The sequence below is a fragment of the Myxine glutinosa genome, chromosome 14, assembly GCF_964187855.1.
Source record: "Myxine glutinosa chromosome 14, kmMyxGlut1.1, whole genome shotgun sequence".
In the NCBI taxonomy this organism is placed as follows: domain Eukaryota; kingdom Metazoa; phylum Chordata; class Myxini; order Myxiniformes; family Myxinidae; genus Myxine; species Myxine glutinosa.
In genome coordinates this window covers 15,571,781-15,588,429 of record NC_136274.1, presented here as the reverse complement: position 1 = coordinate 15,588,429, position 16,649 = coordinate 15,571,781, and the positions used below count along the sequence as shown (strand labels likewise).

General features: G+C 43.5%; 1 protein-coding gene across 4 annotated transcripts in view; it reads left to right on the top strand.

Annotated features, from left to right (window-relative positions):
• Nucleotides 1–16,649, top strand: part of LOC137439215 (huntingtin-interacting protein 1) — a 425,088-nt gene that overhangs the window by 202,171 nt on the left and 206,268 nt on the right. For all 4 annotated transcript variants that reach the window (XM_078768130.1, XM_078768129.1, XM_078768132.1 and 1 more), the window contains exon 16: nt 4,410–4,514. In XM_078768130.1, the coding sequence (XP_078624256.1) occupies nt 4,410–4,514 (105 nt within the window). The remainder of the gene's footprint in view (nt 1–4,409; nt 4,515–16,649) is intronic.

Genomic DNA, 16,649 nt, shown 5'->3' with positions numbered 1-16,649 from the left:
ACTTCCTCCCATCTTACCCCTAATCCCTCCCATCTTACTCCTACTCCCTCCCATCTTACCCCTACTTCCTCCCATCTTACTTCTACTCCCTCCCATCTTACTCCTACTTCCTCTCATCTTACTCCTACTCCCTCCCATCTTACTCCTACTCCCTCCCATCTTACTCCTACTCCCTCCCATCTTACCCCTAATCCCTCCCATGTTACTCCTACTCCCTCCCATCTTACTCCTACTTCCTCCAGTCTTACTCCTACTTCCTCCAATCTTACTCCTACTTCCTCCCATCTTACTCCTACTTCCTCACATGTTACTCCTACTCCCTCCCATCTTACTCCTACTTTCTCCAATCTTACTCCTACTTCCTCCAATCTTACCTCTACTCCCTCCCCTCTTACCCCTACTCCCTCCCTTCTTACCCATACTTCCTTCCCTCTTACCCTTACTTCCTCCCCTCTTACCCCTACTCCCTCCCATCTTGCTCTTTCTCTTCCATGTTCTTGTACGAGTACTCTTCTAGTACTCTTACTCTTAGTTCCTTCTCGGACTCTTAGTCCTCCTCCCCTCTTACTTTTCCACCTCTACCTGTTCTTCCTTCCTCACTTCTTTCTGGATCTCTTCCTGTGATCCCCTTGTCCTCAACTCCTTTCAGATATTTCCATCAAGTATCATTTTTATTCCTTGATCTTTTATTTCAATTTTATTCCTTCATGGTGTTATGGAGGTGTTTGCACATCATGGTGTTATGGAGGTGTTTGCACATCATGGTGTTATGGAGGTGTTTGTACATCATGGTGTTATGGTGGTGTTTGCACATCATGGTGTTATGGGGGTGTTTGCACATCATGGTGTTATGGGGATGTTTGTACACGGTGCTATGCAGGTGTTTGTACATCATGGTGTTATGGGGGTGTTTGTACATAGTGTTATGGAGGTGTTTGTACATCATGGTGTTATGGAGGTGTTTGTACATCATGGTGTTATGGGGGTGTTTGTACATAGTGTTATGGAGGTGTTTGTACATCATGGTGTTATGGAGGTGTTTGCACATCATGGTGTTATGGAGGTGTTTGTACATGGTGTTATGGAGGTGTTTGTACATCATGGTGCTATAGAGGTGTTTGTACATCATGGTGTTATGGAGGTGTTTGTACATCATTGTGTTATGGAGGTGTTTGTACATCATGATGTTATGGGGGTGTTTGTACATGGTGTTATGGTGGTGTTTGCACATCATGGTGTTATGGTGGTGTTTGCACATCATCGTGTTATGGGGATGTTTGCACATCATGGTGTTATGGGGATGTTTGTACATGGTGCTATGCAGGTGTTTGTACATCATGGTGTTATGGGGGTGTTTGTACATGGTGTTATGGAGGTGTTTGTACATCATGGTGTTATGGAGGTGTTTGTACATCATGGTGTTATGGAGGTGTTTGTACATCATTGTGTTATGGAGGTGTTTGTACATCACGGTGTTATGGGGGTGTTTGTACATGGTGTTATGGGGGTGTTTGCACATCATTGTGTTATGGTGGTGTTTGCACATGATGGTGTTATGGGGACGTTTGCACATCTTGGTGTTATGGGGGTGTTTGCACATCATGGTGTTATGGTGGTATTTGCACATCATGGTGTTATGGTGGTGTTTGCACATCATGGTGTTATGGTGGTGTTTGCACATCATGGTGTTATGGTGGTGTTTGCACATCATGGTGTTATGGTGGTGTTTGCACATCATGGTGTTATGCTGGTGTTTGCACATCATGGTGTTATGGTGGTGTTTGCACATCATGGTGTTATGGTGGTGTTTGCACATCATGGTGTTATGGTGGTGTTTGCACATCATGGTGTTATGGTGGTGTTTGCACATCATGGTGTTATGGTGGTGTTTGCACATCATGATGTTATGGGGATGTTTGCACATCATGGTGTTATGGTGGTGTTTGCACATCATGGTGTTATGGGGATGTTTGCACATCATGGTGTTATGGGGATGTTTGTACATGGTGCTATGCAGGTGTTTGTGCATCATGGTGTTTTGGGGGTGTTTGTACATAGTGTTATGGAGGTGTTTGTACATGGTGTTATGGAGGTGTTTGTACATAGTGTTATGGAGGTGTTTGTACATCATGGTGTTATGGAGGTGTTTGTACATCATTGTGTTATGGAGGTGTTTGTACATCATGGTGTTATGGAGGTGTTTGTACATCATGGTGTTATGTGGGTGTTTGTACATCATAGTGTTATCGGGGTGTATGTACATAATGGCGTTTACACATTAAATGTGCAGTATCTTTGATTGTGCCGGTGTTTCAATCTCCTTTTGTTTCTCGGTTCCTTGGACTTACCATTCGGCGTTCTGACAACAAAACTAGCGCAGGGACACTAATTGTGCCGGTGTGTGCTTTCTGTTCGGCACCTTTCAATTCCGACATGAGGCAAACATACATCGCCCGTTCATGCCCCCATTGTCGCCTTTCGGGCCTCAGATGAGTGCAGGACGTCGTAGTTTTGTTTTGTCAGCAGTGAATTAAAACCGTGATTGTTTTCGGTTTGCAATTATCTTGGAGAACGAAAGACAAGATCCACCGGGATCTCGCCAAACATCCTGAGGTTTCAAAACTCCTATCCTGCTTAATGTTCGTCTTCCTCTTCTGCTTCTTCTTATGCTTCTTCTTCTTCTATTAACCAGAGACTCGCAATGTGATTATTATTTAATATAATCAATATAAATGAAGAAATGAACAGGATTATAAATAACCAATCGATACATGACTTCATGAGGGAAGATTACACGCCTAGACCGGGAATATAACCCAGGTCCTCTCTCTGGGGACCATACCGGTGCTCTGGTCGACCTCTGGGCCACTCTCTTTCAGCCACTGCTTCCGGGTCACATGCTGCCAACGATAGGAGCAACAATGGCCTACTAACGAGAGGGTCTTCTCAGATGGCAGAGCACTGGTACGGTTCATCACAGGACCTGGGTTCGATTCCCGGTCTGGACACGTAATTTTCCCACATATATCGATTGGTAATATAAATATCCTGCGTCCTCCATTAAAATGGCCGCAGCTTTACAAACTACAAAAAGGTTTGGAGTTGAGGGGGGAGGTTGGAGCGAGGTTGGGTTAGTGGAGCGGTGGGTGCAATTCTACAAAGAGGAATTGTACAAAACGAGTAGCATGGCCTGAGAGGAACAGATGTGTATGGGTGAATGTGAATTCTGGTCACATGGCAGGGGGACAGCAGATCCTCCACTCAGCAGATCCTCCACTCAGCAGATCCTCCACTCAGCAGATCCTCCACTCAGCAGATCCTCCACTCAGCAGATCCTTCACTCAGCAGATCCTCCACTCAGCAGATCCTCCACTCAGCAGATCCTTCACTCAGCAGATCCTTCACTCAGCAGATCCTCCAGTCAGCAGATCCTTCAGTCAGCAGATCCTTCACTCAGCAGATCCTTCACTCAGCAGATCCTCCACTCAGCAGATCCTCCACTCAGCAGATCCTCCACTCAGCAGATCCTCCACTCAGCAGATCCTCCACTCAGCAAATCCTTCACTCAGCAGATCCTTCACTCAGCAGATCCTTCACTCAGCAGATCCTCCACTCAGCAGATCCTCCACTCAGCAGATCCTCCACTCAGCAGATCCTCCACTCAGCAGACCCTCCACTCAGCAGATCCTCCACTCAGCAGATCCTCCACTCAGCAGATCCTTCACTCAACAGATCCTTCACTCAGCAGATCCTCCACTCAGCAGATCCTTCACTCAGCAGATCCTTCACTCAGCAGATCCTCCACTCAGCAGATCCTCCACTCAGCAGATCCTCCACTCAGCAGATCCTCCACTCAGCAGATCCTCCACTCAGCAGATCCTCCACTCAACAGATCCTCCACTCAGCAGATCCTCCACTCAGCAGATCCTCCACTCAGCAGATCCTCCACTCAACAGATCCTCCACTCAGCAGATCCTCCACTCAGCAGATCCTCCACTCAGCAGATCCTCCACTCAGCAGATCCTCCACTCAGCAAATCCTCCACTCAGCAGATCCTCCACTCAGCAGATCCTCCACTCAGCAGATCCTCCACTCAGCAGATCCTCCACTCAGCAGATCCTCCAGTCAGCAGATCCTCCACTCAGCAAATCCTCCACTCAGCAGGTCCTTCACTCAGCAGATCCTCCACTCAGCAGATCCTCCACTCAGCAGATCCTCCACTCAGCAGATCCTCCACTCAGCAGATCCTCCACTCAGCAGATTCAATCGTGGCTACACCGTTGTTAGACTCTCGGTTTTATTTGAAGAGCTCAGGGACGTGGGTGTTTGGTTTAAACAGTGTTGCTCGTATCTGTTGGTGGTTGTTGGTGTTGTGATGAAGAGTTGAGGTTGCATTCCCTGGTGTGCAGAATGCAGAGGTAACAAAGCAGCTGAGCTCAGCCCGGCAAGGCCACCAGGAGGCTGAGCAGGCCCGCCTGGAGCTGGAAAAGAACCAGACCAAGGCCGAGGAACAGGTGAGGGAATTATTTAATTATTTTCTCCATACTTGGATGATAAATATCTATTCAACTGACCTATTAATCCTGGAGCCAGGCCCTGGAAAAGGTGGTGTCACACAACCCACACCATATAAAAAGGTTTGAATCCATTTTGTGTTTTTACAACCCCACTCTAACATTTCTCAGGTGGGTGTCTCCTAAGATTGTGGAGTAACTCTTTTCCTGCAGGTCGTTGTTTGCGATAGGAGTTATTTCGCGATTTGAAATTGCAATGGTGGATGATTTATTGGTGGAGAATTATAAATGACTGCAATTTGGCGACTGTGCCTTTAATTTTAAAACACAAAATAGCCCTGGAGCACGCAAACTTTGTTCTCTGACAATTTGGAGTTGTGTTGTGTAATAAGTGAGCTTAGCAAGGATGAATGTCCCTTCATCAAGCGTACTATTCCCGGTCCGTTGGGGTTGAATGGTCCGGTATCCTACCGACATGTAAAACATATCTTTACACAACGTCATGAATGTTAAATGTTCCCATTGATGTGTTATCTAATCACCAGCGTCATCTTCGTCGTCATCATAAATATCCGAATAATTCCTGCCATTTCCCCAGTCCTCCCGCATTACACATGCTTCGTTATGGGGAAGTCCGGTTTATCCTGGAGGAACGGTTGAACCGGCAATGTGCAGATTTTGAACGGTGACATGCAACATGGTCTTCAAGACCTCTTGGGGCTGAATTTTCATTGGAGTGCTATCCTTAACTTCCCATCCATAGCCAGCAGGGTCTGGTACGTCTTGTTTCGCTCCGAGAGATCTTCTCCTGCCAGTTGGCCCATATTATTGTGAAGGGCCAAATTGTCAGAAGACATCGGCAGCCCCTCATTCCTCTGCTTCAACTGACGGAACGACCAGTGCCGGACACTTTGGTCTACAGGGTCATGTCAGCCCTTGGAGCACGAGTGTAAAAACTGCACAGAAACTTCACACACTTTTTCAGGGTCCCACTCTCCACCTGATGATTGTTGCTAAAGTTGTGACAGACTTTGTTGATGTTCTGGACTGCAGTTGAGGATACTCAGTGACGTTTTATTGCCAGTGCCAGATAAAGAGCTGGTGGTGTCACAACCAGTTGGAACATAAGCAGGAAGTGCATCATACATGTTTTGGCCCAGCCGCTGTGCTCTTGAATGGATTTGTCGGTATCTTATTTGAACTTCCATCCCTGTTCAGAATGATATCTCCTTGCATCCAATTTCCCTGTAATGGATGATGCATAGCATGGCCCACCGGTGTCTGGTGGTTAAATTACAAGTCTGGTATTTTCAGAGGATGCATGCTTTGCATGCAGCAACATTCGAGTGCAGGCTTCATCATGATCAGAGGTGAGAGTGTTAATAACCTCTGAGTCGCCGTTAGTCATTTTGTGATGTTCGTAGCCCTTTCCCCCTCTTGGACCCCACCTCCAAGTACTATTTGCAGGCTTTGCTGTAGTTTTACTTGACCCATCTCGCACCAGCTCTCTGACAAGAAGGAGCACAGATTTTCCTTGTTTTGTGAATTCCGGATATACTTGACACTGTTTTGGTAATATGTATGGTACTTCAATATGACAGAAATAACTAGAACGGCACTCAGTAGAGAGCAAACCTCTGCCTGGTTGGCCATATCACTCAATTAGTCAGGTTCACTATGTCAATAAATTATATTTCGTTCAAAATCATGGTAGATTAGCAAACCTATACATTTTTGGAAAGGTTATAGCATAAGGAAACTAAAAATCAATGTTTACATTTGGAGAGATACCTGTATGGCGGCCATTTTGGATTTTCAAAATGGCCACTGTAAAATACATATTTTGTTCTATTTCTGCCTCTAATTACCCTAAACACTTTTAAAAATATACTAAACCTATATTTTCAGGGACAAGGAATCCAATAAAAGTATCAAATTAGTGCTATGGGGAATGGTAAGACACGAATCAAAGGTTTTGAATTGCAAAATACCGTCTTTATATTCGCGATAAGTTGCATAATCAAATACATGTTATCATTTTGTACAGGCAGTTATAATAACATCAAAATGTGTCACAATAATTCATATCACCAAACATACACAGGCAGTCAGCAAAATCATATATACACATGCGGTCAGTATAACTTCACATCTACACAGGCAGTCAATGACAAAATATACACAGGCAGTCAATGGCATCAAACATACACGATTACAGAATATGCCATTTAGAGTTCGCCATCACTGTCCTGTGTGTCGTATCCGACAATATAGTCCGCATCGTTTTCACAGTCCGTTCCACACAAGCAAAGGTCGGTCAATTTGATTGGCAAATCGAATTGGTCGAATGGTCGATCGAATCGAATTCGATGAATCGAATCGAATCGAATCGATCGAATTGGTCGAATGGTCGAATGGTCGATCGAAGCGATTGGTCGAATGGTCGAATTGGTCGAATGGAATTGGTCGATTGGTCGAATTGGTCGAATTGGTCGAATCGAATTGGTCGGAATTGGCAAATGTAAACATTGATTTTCAGATTTTCCACGTAATAACGTTTCCAAAAATGTGTAGGTTTGCTAATCTACCATAATTTTGAACGAAAAAACATAGTGAACCTGACTAAATGGTGAAGAATCACTTTAAATAATTCTCATATCCGAATCCATATTCAGATCTTCAGCAAAATCGAATCGAATCTTTCTTGTCAGACACCCAAAACCTCTCCACCAAGTTTTGTCCAAATCGGTCCACACCGTTTTGAGATATCCTGCTATGCATCGTTTTTGGCCCTATCTCCCAATGGTGAAGAATCACTTAAAAAATTCTAGTAGCTGAAATCGAATCTTCACCAAAATCTAATCATTTCGTCTTTGTCACATACGCTACATCTCTGCCAAATTTCGTCCGAATCCGTCCACAACTTTTTGAGATATTTTGTTCACAGACAAACGGACAGGGGTGAAAACATAACCTCCATCTACCTTTGGTGGCAGAGGTAATAAACATGAAACGATGTGCAAGCTACATCAAAGTTACTGCAATCGTTCATGTATGTCAGAAGGGTTGACCTATACTGAAACTCAGATATAATATAATGTATTAGACACATATCACCTGCAAATGCAATTTAACATGAAAAATAGGTTCACACCAATAACGACAACAAATTAAACCACAAACTAGAAAACATCTGAAAATGCAACGCCCGTCTGCATCCGTTTGTATTCAGTCGTCGTCTTCTTCTTCTTCCATATGGTCAAAATAACAAAAACAGTTTTTTTAAAAATACTAAATGAAAATTGATGATTTTATGCAGCCTTGACCTTTGAGCTTTAGATCTAATAAAAAGAAGTAGCTTCTAACTTTTGATTGGTGAACCAATTCCGTGACCCAATATGCGATGCGATGTTTTTTATGGCCGGATGCCCTTCCTGATGCCAACCCTTGGTCGCCTCTTACGATGCGCAGGGATACGGTGTACCTATTCCAAACCGGGGTACACACCGGGATACACACCGGGATCATTCATCCCAGCAAGCTGGTACTCAATTTGCCGACCTCGGAAGGATGACAGGCTGAGTCAACCCCCCTGAAACGAGGTGAAAATAGGTGATTTTACGCAACCATCACCTTTGACCTTTTGATCTAAAAAACAATCAGCTTCTCGGTTTTGTTTGTAGGTGAACCAATTAAGTGACCCATATGCAAATTCTTTAAAATACAGGTCAAATCGACGATTTTATGTGACTTTGACCTTTTGACCAAATTATTAACTTGCCTTCTTCACATCCGCAAAGTAAAGCTTTGTTTAAAATTTGATGACAAAACTGAAATGGTAAATTTAAATTTCAGGTAAATTGGATGAAAATTGATGATTTTAGGTGATGCTGACCTTTGACCTTCTGACAAAGTTAATATTTTACCTCCTCCATATTCTCATAATAAAGCTTTGGTGAAAATTTGATGACAATAGCTCAAAAGGTAAAAGTTACGGCCCGGACAGACAGACAGACAGACACACACACACACACACACACCACACCACACCACACCACACACACACACACCCCCCCCCCCCCCTGTCTCCTGAGAAGGGGATGGGCTAACTAGCTATACCAGTGCCTCAATAGTCAACACACTATATATAATAAAGTCAGTTATGCACTATTGTAGAAAGCACTAAAATTGAATATTATGCACTAAAATAAAGCCCTGCACTATTGCACAACATATTCCTTCCTTCTTCCTGTGCTATGGACTTCTGCAATACATTGTAGTATATGTGTACATAGCACCATTATACATATAACTAGACTTCTCTAAGTAATATAAGTGGTAGTAGGGAAGTTATTAGTCGATAACTAGTATCGGAGTTTCAAGAGCTTGGTTGCTAGTTGCTCAAAAGTAACTTCGCCGTTGCTAGGAAGCATCTGTGTCATCATGAGGTATCAAAACCATGCCATTTGAAAGTCCCAAAAGTGCGTTTAGTCTGTATATGTACTCTTTGCCATATCTAATTGGCTTACAATGGTCGTTGCTATTGAACAGCATGGTTGCTAGGCAACATATGGCTGGTTTCTAAGGAAAATGACATTTTAGGTGATGGATACCAATCTCAAACGTCTCAGCATGTTTTTTTCAGTGTGTACCAAACGTTTCATGCTTCTACCAAAAAGTGAACAATCTTCACCCTAACAGCTGTACTACTATAAATGTTCCAGAAAACTTGATCTCACAGCATGATCCATCAAACCTTTTATGTGGTGTGTGTTGTGTGAAACCCGAGTTCAATGGCCCTTTCAGGAATTGGCTCCTCGACTATTTATCAACAGCCAAGTTGTACGGCCTAACCTATCGAAATGATGCCCTACCAAAATGACCACAAAAATGTCGATCTGTGTGACATATTCATGTAGAACCTTTCAGCCAATCTAATGAAAAACTCTAAGAACCGCACTCGGTCGAGGGCACACCTCCGCATGTGGACAAGTTTACATTTTGTATCCCGCTGATGGGCCGGATCTGGATCCACACCTCAAACATCCGTGGCCTTCGCTCAAACCTGACTGATCTCTCCATACAGGTTGCTTCAGACAAACCAGACTTAATCTGCTCAACAGAAACTTTTCTTCTTCATCATGTCTCTGATTCCTTAATTTCTATTTCTGGTTACTCCCTCCTCCGGTATGATAGACATGAGCCTCGTCCTGGCGGTGAGGTTGCTGTCTTTATCAAAAACTCTCTTCCTCACTCTCCTTTCACTGCCCTCTCTCCACCCCACCCCCAGGAGTACCTCTGGCTACGGCTTCCCCTCCCCTCACACCTTTTGTTCATATGTGTGTTGTACCGTCCAACAAACAGTGATGACTCTATTTACATTTTGCTGTCTGACAACATGGACCAACTTATATCCACTTGTCCCAACTCTCTCGCCCTCATTTATGGTGACTTCACCTGTCATCCTGCCAGTTGGCTGGGTGTGGGTACCTCTCTCACCAGCCATGGCACCTCAGCAAAGGACTTCTGTGACTCATTGGGACTGACAAAAAAAAAACCACCTTTAGAGGTGACACAATCTGTCAATTTCCCAATCCGGATCTCAGTCAACGGAGCATCTTCTTTTCTGGACTTGGTTGTGACAAACTTCCCTGCAAATGTCTGCTGCTCTTCTCATCCAATCGGTTCATTGGATCATTTCCTTGTTAGAGTGGACATCTCTCTGGCCATTCTCAGAGAGCCTCGTACCCAGCTGCTCCTGGACTCTGTGTCCTTCTCTCCTGGCAAGGTGGAGAAGTTTCTGTCAAGCCTCAACACACACACACACACACACACACACACACGAGTAACTCTGATTCTGCAACTGGACCAGTCGTCATCAGCCCATGGGACCTACAATCCTGCTGTCCTCACCCTCTCTTTTCTCTTCACCCTTTCTTTTGCTCAAGGTCATCTGCCATCTGCTTGGAAATCAGCCAACATTACCGCTTCACACAAAAAAGTTGAAAAAACAGATCCTTGCAACTACAGACCAATCAGCCTGCTCCCAATTACCAGCAAGGTCATGGAATCCATCAATGCTTCTGATATTAAATCCTTCCTCTTCTCCAATGGCTTGATCTCCGATCATCAATTTGGATTCAGATGAGGTCATTCTACTCTGGTCATTCTGCTTCTGCTGTCTCAAAAATGGATGGAGGTCCTCAATGCCAAACAAGAAATCAGAGCTGTCTCCCTTGACATATCTTGTGCCTTCGATACGGTCTGGCACACCGCTCTGTCCACCAAACTCTCCTCGTATGGTATCCATGAAAATCTCCACACAGCAAACCTGGCTTGCGGACTTCCTCTCTGGTTGTAGTAAACATGTGGCCCTGAATGAAATTCTCTCATCTCCCCTCCCTGTTCAGGCTGGAGTTCCCCAAGGCAGTGTTCTGCACCCTGCAGAACACTGCCTTGTTTGTGGTCTTTTTGTGGTCTTCATCAATGATCTCTCCGACTCGCTGGAAAATCCTCTTTATATTTTTGCTGATGATTCCACTCTCTGCCGCTCCATATCTGAACCCTCAGATGGGCAGGCAGCAGCCTCTTCACTCTCTGCAGACCTGGACAGAATCACAAACTGGTCATACAAGTGGAACATGTCTTTCAATCCTGACAAATCTCACACTCTCACTATGTCTCTCCGAAAAGACCGTCTGGACAACCATTTCACCGACTTTCTGAACAAACCTCTTGAAGAAATTCTGTCACTCAAGCTCTTGGGTCTCACTATCAGACATGATCTTTTCTGGAAAAACCACATTTCCAAGCTGGCCTCCAAAGCCAGTCGCCGACTGGGCATCCTCCATCGTGCGAAGTCCTTCCTTTGCACTTCTGAGCTCCTCACCACATACAAAACTTTCAACCGCAGCTTTATGGAATACTGCTCTCCCCTCTGGGCTGGTGCTACTGCCTCACACCTTGCACGGCTTTGCGCTGTAGAAACAAATGCTTTCAGGATCATTGGTATCTCCTGCGATGAAGCTGATTCTGAGGGCCTTTCTCCCTCTCACCGCAGGCAGGTTGGTGGTCTTTCTGTGTTCTACCGACTCCTCTCTGGCCTAGCTCCCCCAGCTCTGTCTGTGCTGTGCACCCAAATATTCTTTCAGGTCACCCAATAACTGCCAGAAACCCTCTCCTCGTGAAACTGCCAAAATCAAGACTCTCTGCTCACCTTCATTCTTTCATTCCTCTTTTCTCCTGCCTCTGGAGCAAACTCCCACACTCTCTTCAATCCCTCTCTTCTCTCCAGGTCTTTAAAACAGCTGTTCAGCACAATCTCTTATCTTCTCCCATCCAAAACCTTGATCTTTTCTCTACCTCGTTAGTACACCCCAAATCCACCTCTTTCAATCTCCTACTTCATTCCGGAAATTCCTAGCAGTGTCAATTTGTTTCATACCGTGCACCACTTCCCTCCCCCTCCCCCCCAAACCCCCAGCCTTCTCTGTGCCGCAGATCTCCCCATTTCCCTGTTCTCTACTGTTGTGCTTGTGTTCTTCCCTCTCTCTCCCCATCTCTTCTCCCCCTCCATTTATGATGTTTTATGTGTCCGTTTATGTTTTTTGTGTTTTTTGTTCTAATATGTGTTTCATGCGCTAGATCTTATACTAGCCTCGATCTTGTATGCAAAAAAAATATAAAAAATAAAGCACCTGAACCAAAATCGTATCAGCTTGTGCTTGTCACCTACCCAACTCATCTGCCAAGTTTCATCCTAATCTGTTCACAACCTTTTAAGATATCGTGCTATATATCCTTTTGGTCCCATCTCTCAATGGTTAAAAATCACTTTAAAAACAAAACTCTCATATATGGATACGGTTTTGGATCTCCACCAAAATTGAATCAATTATTACTTGTCACACACCCAACCTCTCCACCAAATTTCGTCCAAATATGTCCACAAGTTTTTTACATATCCTGTTCATAGACAGACTGGCAGGTAGACAGACAGACAATGTGAAAACATAACCTTTCAACAAACAAAAAAAGGAAACAAAAAAGTTTCAAGCGATTCAAACCTGGCACATTCCCCATGCGGAGGAGGACTTGCCACGTGTGGTGAGTACACGTGGAAATGTTACGGACAGAAATGTGCATCGAAGATCTGTTCTATAATTAATTGAACCGTTCCCCAAAGGAAGATGACAGCTGCCACTGATGATGTCCCAAAATGAGACTGTATTTCCACTGATTGTGTTATTGCATGTTGCAGCACTCAGAATGGAGCACTAACGTTGCTGAATGACAGTGTGGAGTGCAAGGGTTAATTTGCTGTGGTGTGAGTGAGAGCCCACATCTTTGAAAAGGTGAGGGCACTTCAAGGCCATTTATATTACTCAGACGTGAGAGCCTTTAATAATCTGACTTCCTCAACTTTTGATGAGAACATCGCGGCGGGTGGTTTGACAAGGTAAAAGATCCATGAGTAGCATCAGAATTGGCTGTTCATTGCCCGCTGGCGGAGCGCCGCACCAAAAACATCGCCCGTCTCCGTCCATCCCTCTCCTCCGTGGCTGCAGAAACCCTCATCCACGCCTTCATCACTTCCCGTCTGGACTACTGCAATAGCCTCCTTTATGGTTCACCCTCAACAATCACCAATAAACTCCAATACATTCAGAACTCCGCTGCCCGTCTACTCACCCATTCCCGGACCCATGACCACATCACCCCCGTCCTTTACAAGCTTCACTGGCTCCTCATCTCCCAGAGAATCCAGTACAAAATCCTCCTCTTGACCTGACCTACAAAGCCCTCCATAACCTGGCCCTATCCTACCTGGCTGACCTCCTCTCCAGACACACTCCCACCCACAACCTCCGCTCTGCTGGTACCAACCTCCTGACCCCCCCCCATCCGGACCAAATTTAGATCCTGGGGGGACAGGGCCTTCTCCATCGCTGCTCCCACCCTCTGGAACTCGCTACCTCACACCATCAGAGACTCCTCCTCACTCACCACATTCAAAACATCACTCAAGACCCACCTGTTCAACACTGCATTCAACATTTAACCCACAGCATCTAACCCCTGACTATCTCCTCTCCTTCTCCCTCCTTTGTGCTTTGAATATTTCCCTATTGATTCTTCTTTTTTTGCAATTGTTTTTATGTTTTGCTATGCATTATGTTTTGCACTCTGTCAAAGCGTCTTTGGGCTTCCTGAAAAGCGCTATATAAAATAAATGCATTATTATTATTATTATTATTATTATTATTATTATAATGTTAGAAAGTAAAACGAGTAGTTCAATGGCACAGTTCCACCATTTTACCAAATTTATTACCCTGCACACAGGAAGCAAAAAGCGGGGTTAAAGAATTAGTTCACTTTTTCTGTACGTCTGTTGTCTGCAAATGTCGGTTTATGATCGAGGAACAACTTCATTTTAATGGAATGTTGTATTTTGAACACTCATCGGAACATGATTGCGGATGCGCAGAGAGGGTTTTTTCTGTCTGAGAGAGGGTGTCTGTCTGAGAGTCAAATAAAATTTAAAATCTTTCAAAACAGGAAACGTATTGTTTTTAAGGACGTCATAAAGGACACAAACAACAGGCACAAAAAACTAATGTAACGTGTCAAATAAGGTGTTGTAATAGACACTGTGTCAACGGCGGTAAACTTCTGGAATTTTGTTTTTTTACACCCTTTAAAATCTTTATTTTATTTGAAGTTTATTATGTGCTTGAATACTGTATCATAAAAATCGCCTTTTTGGCACTTTTCAAAACCTTTTCATTCACCAGAACTTGGACAAAATATTATGGTGTTTTATTTCATCACGACCAATCAAATTTGCCGCTTGCAGACCCCGCCCATGTCCTCGTTTCTCAACATTGTGCAGAGTAAGGTGTACGATGAACTCTCTAGTTTGTTTATTATTATTATTATTATTATTATTATTTATTATTATTGCTATTTTTACCTGCGCCGCTGAAGGTGGGCGGAGGTTATGTTTTCACCCGTCTGTTTATTTTTGTGAAAATGATATCTCAAAACGTTGTGGACCGATTTGGACTAAACCTGGTGGAGAGGTTGGTTGTGTGACGAGGACTAATTGATTACATTTTCGTGAGGATCTGAATACGATCCGGATACGAGAACTTAAAATTTTTTAAAAGTGATTTTTCACCATTGAGTGATTGGGCCAAAATGATATAAAGCTTGATATACATCAAAAGGTTATGGAGCTGTTATGAAAAACTTGGTGTACGAGTTGGGAGGAAGACAAGAACGAGCTGATTCGATTGTGGTTCAGATCCGAATCTAGATCTGGCCTATCAGTGGGATGCAAAACGTAAAGTGTTCAGCCTGCTGGAGGTATGCACTCTTCCCAGTGCTGTTCTCGTTAACACTTAAAATAGTCTGCACGTTTATTAAAATAATTGAATAAATTTATTATTTCCTTTTTTTTCCCAAGTAATTTCCCAATTCCATAAACTGATTAAAATATCAATAACCCAGCATCGATATTTGGAACCAATAATAGAGTAAGGTCGCAAGGACATGCACGTCGGTTAATGGATTGCATCTTTTCAAAACACGTTTACACACATCCATATACATACACATACATACACATACACACACACATACACATACACATACACATACACATACACATACACATACACATACACACACACACATACACACACATACACACACACACACACACACACACACACACACTTATATATACAGATACATACACACACACACACACACACACACACACACACACACACATACATACACATATACATACACACACACACACATACACACATACACACATACACGCATACACACACACACACATACATACACATAGATACACATACACACACATATACATACACATGCATACACATACACATACACATACACATACACACACACATATACATACACATACACACGACTCCGGAGTGGACACACACTGGCAAGAACACAGTTGTATTAACGGGGTGTGAGTAATAATGAAGGTGAAGTTGAAAAACGGTGAAAGTATGATGGGAATAACACATGATTTCACACTAATTGGAGTTACATTGAATCTCCATAGCAGGTGTTCTGTATAACTAACACTAACACCATAACCAATCCATTAAGTAACATATTGCATGATTTGCCTTCCAGTGGAGACTTTTCTCACACCTCATGATTCATGTTCGTGAAGAACATTTTAAGGAAAATCACATGAAGGGGATTATAAAACTGTTGAACTTTTCTCTGTATTACATGGCAGCAAAAGTCAATACTTTGTTGCTTTTTTGTGAAATTTGTGCTTTGCTGTCTTTGTGCTTGAACTATATATTTTTATATGTTTTTTATACCTGTCCAGGTGTGTGTAAAGAGTCGTCCTCTTTCTTCTTGTCCAGCTGTCTGTAAAAAGTCATCCTCTTCCTTCCCTTTTCAAGTTTCAACCTCCTCCTCTCCCAACCTCAATTTCAGATTTCTACTCCATGCCCCTTTCTGCTGCCCCATCCTCCTCCATATTTTCACGTGACAAGTTCTCCACATCTCTCTGGTCAATTATTGCATTAATACCTCCTGCACTTCTCATCTGCACCATTCCTTGTTAAGCTGGCGGTGAGGCGGAGTGTAAAACCGACTGTTTTTGTCTCCTCTCTCTCTCAACTGTTGCATCACCTCTTTGAATCTGTCCAATGATGTTCTTCTCTCTACTCCTTTCAAATTTCGAGCCATCGTCATCTCATATTATTTATAATCCTCCTCTTTATTATTCCCACTGACTCTCTCCATGTTGTAAAACTATTTTACCTTCTCCCATCTGTATATCCCTACTTATCCTGACTGTGTATTGTTACGGATTCGTCACTTCCGTTGTTGTGGTTTTCATCCACTGTAAACATTTTTGATTCCATGTACTATTATTGTTGTCGTTTAAGGGAAATAGAGATTACTATTTTCAAAAGGTAAAAAAGTTAATGTTTTAAATGAAACCGGAACCGGATGACGACGAAGAGGAAGAGGAGGAAGAGAAGGCGGAGCGAGTGAGTCGGACAAGAAGTCGAGCTGCTTCAAGGTCCTGAGCGAACGTTGGCGAACGAGAGTCAC